A 12,114-nucleotide genomic window follows, 5' to 3' on the forward strand; every position below is an offset into this window, starting at 1 on the left:
GGGCTGTTGTTACTTGGTTCTCCTTTACCAAGAAAGTTGGCAGCGACTTTCAAATTATGCAGTGAGAAGTAAATTTCACATTAGAGTGTTAATGAATATATAATTTATAATATTAAGTGTTTTATACACTCTTATAAAAATTGTCACTTTTTACGTTATTATTTTAAGTTTGGATTTAATAAAGTAGTTTCAAAATATAGAAAGCAAAAATACAACAGAACTACAAGGATAAATTGACACACTCATAATCATACTTTTTAGGTTTTAAAACCATTTTTGTTACGTCGTATAAAAAGTGATGTCGAGAAGAGCCTACCTCCTAAAAAGGAAACAAAGATTTATTTGGGATTGAGTAAGATGCAACGAGAATGGTGAGCTGTTTTGTTTCCATTAAATTCTGTGTGTAAGGACTTACCTAATTATAAATTAGCTTTGTAGTGGTTCATTTGTACTTGTAGTTCAGAAATTCTATTTTATATTTTAAATGAGATGTTAAGTAGTTCAAATAGTACAATGGAAAATTGATACGTATTTAATTTAACCTTTGGAGTATTGTAGATCTATGTTTGAATTCCGAGCTTTGCCTCTAATAGCTATTTTAGCTTGGGTAAAGTAAATGAGGATAGTGATATTTATATTATGAAGGTGATGTCAAGGTGAAAGGGGATAATGTTACAGGCACATATATTAGTTACTCTTGCTTTTTTCATCAGTGAAAATAGTAATAACTGTAATACTAGTCATATAGTTGAAAACATCACTGATTGCAAATATTACAAAAATAGAAGCTGGAATGGTTTGATAAAACACAAGCAAAGCAGGAAATTGACAAGGGGAGTCACAAGGAATCATATGTTGGACATGTTAGTAATGTAATAATGCTGCCTAAAAGGCAAAATGTTGCATATATAAATGAAATTAGATAGCATGTAAAATATGATTCCTCTACTATAGAAATGAGTGCAGAGTAGAGGTTAATATTCTTTGGACTCAACCATAAGATCAGATCTTTGGCTTTTTCCCTTGCTGTGGCCCTGAGTAAGTTACTTAACTTCTTTTAGCTGCCTGAATTTCCATCTGTAAAATGGGAATGATAATAGTACATTCCTTAGAGATGTTATGAAGAGTGAATGAGATGAGTCATATAAAGTATTTGACGCAATATCTGACACTTGCACTCAGTGTAATTTGGGTATTATTATAATGAAATATTTTTACTGTTCAGGTGTATATATTGGTCTATTTTTGTCTGGGTGAAGATCTAGAAAGGAGAATGAAAAATGCTTACAGGATCAGAAAAAAAGTGGCCTATGAAGACAGACATAAGAAATTATGATTGTTTTAGCTCACATAAGTAAAAGATGGATGCTAGCTATCATGATGCAAATACATGAATTAGTATATACAGAATAATTATCAGCCAATGGCATTTTCTAGTAATGGAAAAAGTGGGAGGAAACAGGCTTACAAGCAGTATACAAGTTAAAATATTCAGGTCTTTGCTAGTTTCTTGTTTATGCTGATTAGATTTAGTCTCAAATCAAATCTTTTTTTCTTCAAATGGAATCTAAGCTGATCACCAAAGGGACATTTCTTTATGGCATTAAATTAACCTAATAATTGGTGATTAATTATAGTTTTAAATTTTAGGTATACAAAAATCCTGATGAAAGATATTGATGTTTTAAATTCTGCTGGCAAGATGGACAAGATGAGACTCTTAAACATTCTGATGCAGCTTCGAAAGTGTTGTAATCATCCATATTTGTTTGATGGTGCTGAACCTGGTCCACCTTATACCACCGATGAGCATATTGTCAGCAATAGTGGTAAAATGATTGTTCTGGATAAACTTTTGGCCAAACTCAAAGAACAGGGTGAGTAATACATTTTTTTTTTTTGCATGGTCAGGCACTGGGAATCGAACCTGGGTCTCCGGCACAGCAGGCGAGAGTTCTGCCACTGAGCCACCATGGCACCACCTAGTAATACATTTTTAAATTAACGTTTCATATTAATGTCTTATATATGAATAAAATTTTTCATATCATTCATTATTCATTCATTCACTTGCTCTGCAAATGTTGTTGAGTTTTTAGTATTTGCCAGGAATTGTTTTATGGGCTGGGTGTACAAAAATGAATAAGACAATAGTCTTTGCCTTGGCAAAGCTCACACAATATAGTAGGAGGACAGATCTGTAAAAATAGTTGCAGTTCGTTGTGATAAGTGCTATGATAGAGGTATAAGCAAAATGTTGAGAAACTCGGAGTTGGGGAAGTCTTCACAGAGATCACATTTGAGGTGAGCACTGGAGAATGTGGAGGAGTAAATTATGTGAAAAGGAAGGGGAAGGATTTTCCATGGCAAAGAAACAAGTGTGAAAGAGGAAATGGGGGAGCTTATGATATTTGGGGTAGAGTGGCAATTGATGAACCTGGAAGATGGGATGGGGCCAGATTATGAAAGTCCTTGAAAACATGCTTTATGAAGTTTGGACTTTATTTTGAGGGCAGAGAGAGGGCCATTGAAGATTTGGGCATAGAGAGTGACACGATCATGATGTTAGGAAGAGAACTTTGGAAGCAGTGTGGGGGATCTATTGAGGATGAGAGACTAGAAACAGGAAACAAGTTGGAAGACTAATGTAGTGGTCCAGTGAACCGATCACTCATCCTCAGGATAGAGTAAAGGCAGACTTAAAATCATCTCAGTATGTGTCAAGGATTTTGAAGATCTTTAAAACATGTGTAATTAAAAAAAATGTGTAATTCAACAAATGAATAATTCTCTATATTATCCCGTGAAGAAGAGGTGTTGTGTGTGTGTGTTGGTGTGAGTGTAGTGTGTATGTGCTGTATATTTATATGGCATGTCATGTTTGAATTCTGTTTTTGTAACTTTCAAGTTAGTTTTACACAGATCTTATAACATACTTTTTTGGTGCAATGTTTTAGGTTCAAGAGTTCTTATTTTTAGCCAAATGACTCGTTTGTTAGACATTTTGGAGGATTATTGTATGTGGCGTGGTTATGATTATTGTCGCCTGGATGGACAAACCCCACATGAGGAAAGAGAGGTAAGGGAAAATAAAATAAAACAAGCCTTCAAAAATCAGTTCAGTTAAAGCAATATTGTTCATCATTAGGTATTTTTTAACTTTTGCCTTTTCTTTAGCTAGGTGCATTGAATTTCACTCTCTCTTAGATCTTCAATATGACTTTCATTCCACTGACTCTATACACATCACCTTTTCCAAGATCTTCAAAAACATCCTCACTTATCTAAATGGCGCTACACCATTACATCCTTATCTCCTTTAACCACCCTTACCTCTGGTCCTTTTTTTTTCTGGCCTTTTTGATAACTGTTTCTCATCTTACTCTCTGACTTTTGATTCTCTGCCATTTCTAATCTTGATTTGCCTTCTTATAGTAGACACTTGCCATTCCTGGAGTTTAACAGTAGAGATTTTGCCAGTTTATGAGCAACCTTAAAGAGACATGAAGCATAGTATTTCATAAAGGGAATAATCTCAGTCTTAAAGAGTTGTTTCAAAATTAAATGAGACAATATAGGTATATAGGTACTTATGAATTTGGATCTTGGAGCGCTAAAAGGTTGTTGTGCAGGAGTAGGTCACTTAGCTAGTGACTAAGTCTCCTTAGCATCCAGATTCTTTCTCAAATTTGGAGAGTCTAATGGGTCTTTAGATTATCCCTCATGAATGTTATGGGTTTAATGCATTTTAAAGCCTTTAAAACACTTTTTTTTGAAGGCTTTGCTATTTATCATCCATTTTCTGTGATCTTTCGGGGCTCTGTCTTTGGCTTCTGTCTTAAATCTATACTCATTCTGGGCAAAGATCATGATTTTATGGTATAGTGGAAAATGCACCAAACTCGGTTTCAGCATTCTGAATTTCAGCACCAACTCTACTACTTTGTAGCATATGCAAGCCATTTAATTCTCTGAGCCTCAGTGTTTTTAAGTGTAACATGAAGATAATATTAATACCCAGGTTTACTTTCTGACAATGTTGTGAGGATCAGTGGATAGAATAGGTATGAATACAGTTTTTAAATTATATAGTGCAATACATACTGCATGTCATGAAATTGTATTCAGAGCTTCATACCACTCATCTTTAGGGCTCCTTCTCAGGCTACAAGGACTCTCAGTTTGTGTCTCTCCACTTCCATAGCTGCAACAGGAACTCTGTCACTTGCAGACCTCCTTATTGAAGCATGGCTATAGCCTAGCATAATGACCACAGCAAACACATAGGTCCTTTTCATATTAAGGGTTTTAGGCTACCCACTGTAGGGAAACAGTTGCAATAACGTAATTCCAAGTTGGGGACTTATCACTCTCTCTGAGATGTAGTTTTTCCCTCTCTCTGAGATGTTAACGTGAGGCTTTGCTGGCCTTTTGCTAATTTATTCGTAAGAGTAGGTTTCTCCCAATCCACGTTAAACATAGGCAGTGCAGTACCATTCGAGGTAGCCCTTTTTCCTGGAAGGAAGCTGATATCAAGGCAGAATAGTAATGGTGCTTTCTGACTTCAAGTAGCCAGCTTGCATTTCTGAATCATGTAGACTTTAATTATTTATGCCCAAATTCTTCTGTTCTTTAAAAATGTCAGTTACTGTTCTCTCTTCATAGACTTTGAATTAAATGTATTGACTTTAATTAAAGCAATGTCAGAGGTGGTCATTTTTTTTTAATTGTAAGTGCCTGGCTTTCCCATTTCGCCTTGTCCACATAGTCATTTCATCTGTTTCCCCTCTTATAGAGGGGAAGACTATGTTTGAATTCTTACTCTTAATTGTTTGGCAGCTGTTAACAAACAGTTCTTTCTCAATAGCTCTCAGATCTGCCCTTTTTCCAATATTACAGCTAAATTCAGCTAGTTATATCACTGGTCATCATTTGGCTCAGTTCCTGTACCTTTATTTAATTGGCCTTTGCACTTTTGTAGGGAAATGAACTAACATTCATCTACTACCTACTATGAGCTAGGTAATTTAAGGGGCAATTGAATTCTCCCAGCATCCCAGTAAAATATTGGTATAATTTTCTCCACTTAAAACTGAGTCTCAGAGTGGTTAAATTCTTGCCCAGAATCACATATGTAATGAATGGTAGAGTTGTGATTCAAGCCCAGGTTGACATTTTGCTCTTTCCTCTACACCAAATTGCCTCTCACTACATCATGCTGCTTTCTATACTGCCCACTCTACATGCTATACTGACTATTGCAGTGAGAGTCACCTTCTCTGCCTGCAACTTTTGACCATGTCATTCCATTCATTCACAAAAATAACTTTACTGTTTTTTGTGATTATAAAAGTAATATATGATTGCTGAAGGAAATTCAGAAAATACAGAAAAGTACTTCCTTTCAACCCTTTTATATATATATATATGTAATTGATATCATACTACATATACAGCTTAGCCCCTTTGTACATTTTACTCTACGTAATGTTGTATTTTCCTCTCAGTAAGAAGTGATTGTAAAAATAATTTTAATATTAAATATTTCATCTTGTGGATACACTATAGATAATTTATCCCCTCATTGTTGATCATGTAGGTTGTTTCCAATTTTTCACTATTATAAATAATGCTACAGTGAAAGTCCTCATACATAAACCTTTGTGCACATTTCTGATTATTTCCTTAGGATAAATTCCTAGAAGTGGAATTACTGGGTCAAAGGGTATGAACATTTTTAAGGCTCTTGATGCATATTGCCAAATTGCTTTCCAGAAAGGGTGTACCAATTTTCACTCCCAGCAGCAATGTATGAGAGTGCCCGTCTCACTGCCCCCTCATCAACATTGAGTATTATCATTTTTTAAAAAATCTTCAAAAACGTATTATGTTGTTTTAATTTACGTTTATTTGATTACTAGTGAGGTTACACATTTTCTTGTGTTTTTAGCCATTTGTATTCTTCTGTGGTTTGTCTGTTCACTTTTTTTGCTTGTTTTTTTTTTATCAGGGTCTTGTTCTAATTAATTTGTATGAGATCTTTATATAGTAAGGATATTAACATCCTATTGTTTTGTAAGAGTCTTTACTAAATATCCCTGAATTGTCTTCCTAATTTTCCTCATTACTTATTTATCTCTCTGCCCCTTTCACCCTACCAAAATAAACCTACTTGCCCTCCCCTTTACCTTTTTGCTCTCATTCCTGTTTCTAAATTTCTTTCTCTCTTGATTGATCTTTGAAACTATATCTTCATAAACTAATGGGAATGAAGTTGAGATTTTTGACACTACACACCCAATTAAATCAATTAAACCATTTTCAATGTTATTGTTTTGAAATAATTTAAATGATTTGTTATTTACTTAATTAAATCTATCATTGTGATTGTTCTAAGCTTATCTCTATTAAAGCTTTTTAAAGATTAGGAACTTTGTATGATATACTTTCTACAACAGTTCACACAATACAGTATTTAGGTAAATGCTTATATATTTTGAAGATAAATGAATGTTTATAAAGTGGGGTTTTGTGTATGCATGTTAAAAATTTTCATTTGTTTCTTAAGGATCCTGGTAATATAATTTGATTTTCTCTTTTTCTTCTATTCCCTTTGTTAATTAAAAAAAAGGAAGCAATAGAAGCCTTTAATTCTCCTAATAGTAGCAAATTCATCTTTATGCTGAGTACCAGGGCTGGAGGTCTTGGAATTAACTTGGCAAGTGCTGATGTGGTTATACTATACGATTCTGACTGGAATCCGCAGGTTGATCTACAAGCTATGGTTAGTAATTTTTAAAGATGTCATAAATATATCTTAGCTCAGAATACTCTTGTTATTTATACTGCACAAAAATAAATTAAGATAAAAAGGTAAGGGCAATTTGGGGGACCTTTTGTTGAAATAGATGATCCTGGAAAACACAGTTGCTGTGCGAGTTGTAAAAATAAGCAAACAAACACAAGAAATGTTAACAAACAAGAAAACTACCCTAAATCTAACATTAAAGTTTTGGCACTCAGTTTTATTTTTATCATGAAGCAGAAATGTAAACTTTTCTTTTCCTGAAGATTGAAGAAGATACATGCATTTGTCTTAATGAAAAGAATTAAAAAGTTATTCCCTCACTATTATTTTGTTTGACAACCAAATATATTAAAATGGTTAGTACCCAAATTAGGAGAGGTAGGATTTTACCTTTTATAATAAGACAGTTGGGAAGAGAAGGTACAAGGTTAGAAAGGGGTATGTTTTGGGAAAACAGTTGCTATTTAAGGGCGCCAGCAGAAACTATTCTATCTGTACCCTCCCATTAAAAAAAATTTCCAGGAAGCTATTTTTCTTACGTTCACCATGACACAAAGGTATCCCTTTGACATTTTTTCTTCCTCATGCAAAAACATTTTTTAATTTGTACATAGTTGCTATCATTGTACACGCTAGGCATTCCTAGATTATACCATCTCAGTCTTTATCGTCTATCTTTCCTTCTGATTTCATTTGTGCCTCCAAACCTCCTCCCTCTATCATTCTCACATTCAGCTTCATTCAGTGTACTAACGTTATTGTATTATAGTTAGGTAGTATTGTGCTATCCATTTCTGAATTTTTACAATTGGTCCTGTTGCACAATCTGTATCCCTTCAGCTCCAATTACCCAATATTTACCCTATTTCCATCTCTTGATGGTCTCTGTTCTTGGCTGAAATTCTCCAAGTTCATTCACTAATGTTAGTTCATATCAGTGAGACCATACAGCATTTGTCCTTTTGTTTCTGACTAATCTCACTCAGCATAATGTCCTCAAGGTCCATCCATGCTGTTACATACTTCATAACCTTATTCTGTTTTACAGCTGCATAATATTCCATTGTATGTGTATACCACAACTTGTTTAGCCACTCATCTATTGATGGACATTTGGGCTATTTCCATCTATTGGCAGTTGTAAATAATGCTGCTGTAAACATTGGTGTGCAAATGTCCATTTGTGTCCTTGCCCTTTATGTCCTCTGACTAAATACCTAGCAACAGTATTGCCGGAACATATGGCAATTAGCTTCCTGAGGAACCACCAAACTGCCTTCCACAGTGGTTGTACTATTTGACATTCCCACCAACAGTGAATAAGTGTTCCTCTTTCTCCACATCCTCTCCAGCACTTGTCGTTTTCTGTTTTGTTGATAATGGCCATTCTGGTGGGTGTGAGATGATGTCTCATTGTGGTTTTGATTTGCATTTCCCTAATAGCCAGGGAAGTTGAGCATCTTTTCATGTGCCTTTTGGCCATTTGTATTTCCTCTTCTGAGAAGTGTCTGTTCATGTGGGTTGTTTGTCTTTTTGTTGTTGAGTTGAACAATCTCTTTGTATATTCTGAATACTAGACCTTTATCTGATATATCATTTCCAAATATTGTCTCCCATTGTGTAGGCTGTCTTTTTACTTTCTTGACAAAGTTCTTTGATGCACAAAAGTGTTTAATTTTGAGGAGTTCCCATTTCTTTCTTTCTTCAGTGCTCATGCTCTGGGTATAAGAGCTAGGAAACTGCCTCCTATTGTAAGATTTATAAGATATTTCTCTACATTTTCCCCTTTGACATTTTGATATCATTTCTTGAATTAGAACTATAACTTTTCCAACTGTGACTAATATTTTAAGATAAAGGCATATAATTTCAGAAGTAAAAAGAAAAATAGCTATATATTCAAAAGCCAAGAAATAATGGGGCAATTGACAGTCATTATGGAAGGAGTGAAAAGTCGTATTCCAGTGAGGCATAATTTAGAAATGCTTCTTTTCTTTTACAACTGAGAAATGAAAAAGATTGACCACTGGGACATGTTTACAGTTATCATGCATGATAATTATTACTTCAGCATGGTATTGAACTACCTGTTTTATATGACTAAATAGGAGTCAACCCCAGTAAGTTACAGTGTTGCTGAACTGGAAAACCTATTGATGATAATTCATTTCCTTAAAAGTATTACAGTACAGCTGATGTTCCAGGATTTACTGGCTTGAGTTTGAAATTTCAAATATATGTAAGGTGTTATATTTACTTTTTACATGCTGTGTTGAAGCTTTTTCACTGGTTTCTTCTATTTTTATATTTAGTACAAGGCCTGTTTTGAACCTTATTTCTTTGATTTGTTCTCTCTCCTTCTCTCCTCCCCTCACCTATTTGCTCTAGCAGCTTCCGTGTTTTAAAAACACTCCTCCTGGGTATTTTCTATTATTAGAAGTTGTACCAGTCACCTTTACCAACTGTAAGCTATAGAAACGATTCTAGACCACTATATGTTAAAGATATTAATAGTCCATTAACTTTAGGTCCCTTTACTACATCTCTGAATTGCCTCAAGATCTGCTTGATAATGAGATAAAGCAGACTTTTGCTGTCATAGTAACCCCTGCTAGCCACTTTGTCCCTCTCAAAAAACTCCTTGCTAGTTTGGGAGAAATTTGTCTTTAGTGGCTTAAAGTTATGTAGTAACTTAATCCAGGAGGTGCCTCCTGTCCTAATCTTAAAGGGGCTTTGCTATAAGGGAGTTTATCATTAAGGGTACTGTACAGTATTTGAGATGTCTTTGTTCCCAGGGATCACTAGGTATTCCTAATATTCATCACCCTCCTTTCTAAAGTGGCAGGTCTAGAGAGATAAAGAACTAATGTTAAGAGTTTTATAGCATATGATGGCTATACTATAAATGGTATCTAGAATATCAAATATCTTATATTAGGATTATTTCTACTAGGATCGAGCACATCGTATTGGTCAGAAGAAGCCAGTACATGTGTTCCGTCTCATCACTGACAACACTGTTGAAGAAAGGATTGTAGAAAGAGCTGAGATAAAACTGAGACTTGACTCAATTGTTATACAACAAGGTATCTACGTGTATAAACTTAATCAGATGGCTTTTACAAAAAGGCAGGCAGTTTTCTTCACAGGGGGTTATTGTTAATAAAGGTTGATCAAAAATTGCTAATTTAGTAAGAGAGAAAGGTCCATTTTGAAAAATATGCTAATTATTTAAAGTTTTCTAATTTAAACTCTTACATTCAGTATATGGAGCAAATATTTGAACATCACTAGCATATGTCAGTGGCATGTTTTTTGAAGTACCCGATGTTATTTAGCAGATAAAATAGCTAGTTAAAAAAAGTAAATGTGTATTAGATGGTGCCTTTCCATACATAGGAATTTGATCTGAAAAATATTCTGTCCTTCAGGGTTTTAACTGAATTTTACAGATGGAAATTAATATTGAACTAGAAATTATGGTAGAAGTGAAATTTGTGGGGCTGTTCATAAAAGAATAACTTTAAAGCTCACTAATTTTGTGTTCTATAAAGTTTTACTTAAACTGTAGTAGTGTCTGATTAGAACTACTGTGCTATGCTTTCTTTGTAATAACTGAATATGTGTATGATTTTTATTTTTATCATTAGGAAGACTCATTGACCAGCAGTCTAACAAACTGGCAAAAGAGGAAATGTTACAAATGATACGCCATGGAGCCACTCATGTTTTTGCTTCTAAAGAAAGCGAGCTAACAGATGAAGATATTACAGTTCTTCTGGAAAGAGGACAAAAGAAGGTTAGTGAAAATGACATTTTGCTTTGATGATGAAGTGCTTTAAAATCAACATACTTTAGATACTTATAATTATGGCAATGTATTGAGCTACAATTTCAAGTGACTCATCTTTTCTCTAAGAATTTGTGGATTTATTTTCAGGGGTGGTTTAGGCTTCTTGGCTTACTTTTTAGTGAGAAAGACTAAGAACCAGGAATTTAAAACTGAGTGACCTTATAATGTCATGCTTATTGAAAATATTGTTGGTATTCACTGTACTTAAAAGCCAAATAAATAATCATTGTGTTAATAACATGTATCAGGATTGAATTTTTATGACATTTTTGCACTGGATTAGAAATTGTCTATTATACATTGTGTTTGCTGAAAACTTTTGTGGATATTGCATGAAATATTAAAGTCTAAGCATAATAAGCAGTTCAGAATTTTGTGATTTTTTTTTGTTGAGTTCACCTATTTTTAAAAAAATTTATCTGGACAATTTCAGACATAGGCAAAAGTAGATAGAATAGCATAATGAACCCTGTGTACTCATTACCCAGTTCCAACAGCCATCAACCATTCCTGCTCCCTCATATCTCCGTTTCATTTCCCCGCTTGCTGGATTATTTGAAGCAAATCTCAGACACAGCATTTCTGCTGTAAATATTTCACTGTCTTTAAAATACAAAGATTCTTTTTAAAAAAACATAATCACTATAGCATTGTCATACATGAAAAAAACAATAATTCTTTAATAACAAATATCCAATTAATAGTTAAATCTCTTATTGTCTCATAGTTAACCACTTTTTTTTTTTACAGTTTACTTGTTTTATGAATCAGGATGCAAATAAGGTCCACAGATTGCAGTTGATTGATATATCTAGAAAGATTTTATCTAAATCTTTTTTATTCTGATGTTCCTACTCTAAATTATGTATTCTTTCCTTTATGATTTATTTAGTGAAAAAATGGAATTGTTTGTGTTTAGGGTTTCCCAGAATCTGAACTTTGATGATCCCATCCCCATGGTATATTATACTAAGTTCATTTATTCACTATATTTCCTGTAAATTGGTTGAATTTATTTCTCAGAAGATTTTTATTTCTGAGGCTGTATCCTAAAATGTGGGCAATCTTGTGTTAGAATGTTTCCTATCGGTATGCAAAATGCATTGTTTTAATCCAGATTTGCATTTATTTTAGCATTGGATATTTATCCCATTAAAAATTAGGCATCATCTGGGAAGATGGCAGAACAGAATGGAGTGTGAAACAAGACAGGGGATGGGGAGAAAATGAAAGGGATTGCAGTCCCAGGGGTGGTAGGTGTCAAGGCTGGGACTCTCACGTGGTGGGCAGCCATTATGCTACTGAACTATTCCTGTACCCCAGCCTAGCTTCTAATAGACCCTTAAGTTGAATTGTATCTCCTACATGAGATCTGGATCTAGATTGGACCGAGAATAACTGGCAGAGTGCAAAGGGAAACATTCAGCAATAACCAAGTAAATACAAAATTTTA

The 12,114-nt window shown here is 34.2% G+C and overlaps 1 protein-coding gene across 4 annotated transcripts in view; it reads left to right on the forward strand.

Moving 5' to 3' along the window:
• The window catches only part of SMARCA1 (SNF2 related chromatin remodeling ATPase 1), a 106,751-nt gene that overhangs the window by 30,288 nt on the left and 64,349 nt on the right, over positions 1 to 12,114 (forward strand). For all 4 annotated transcript variants that reach the window (XM_077144853.1, XM_077144852.1, XM_077144855.1 and 1 more), the window contains exons 10-15: positions 262 to 371; positions 1,651 to 1,877; positions 2,958 to 3,079; positions 6,632 to 6,784; positions 9,762 to 9,894; positions 10,459 to 10,607. In XM_077144853.1, coding sequence (XP_077000968.1) covers positions 262 to 371; positions 1,651 to 1,877; positions 2,958 to 3,079; positions 6,632 to 6,784; positions 9,762 to 9,894; positions 10,459 to 10,607 — 894 coding nt within the window. The remainder of the gene's footprint in view (positions 1 to 261; positions 372 to 1,650; positions 1,878 to 2,957; positions 3,080 to 6,631; positions 6,785 to 9,761; positions 9,895 to 10,458; positions 10,608 to 12,114) is intronic.

This window comes from Tamandua tetradactyla, chromosome X (genome assembly GCF_023851605.1).
Source record: "Tamandua tetradactyla isolate mTamTet1 chromosome X, mTamTet1.pri, whole genome shotgun sequence".
Taxonomy (NCBI): domain Eukaryota; kingdom Metazoa; phylum Chordata; class Mammalia; order Pilosa; family Myrmecophagidae; genus Tamandua; species Tamandua tetradactyla.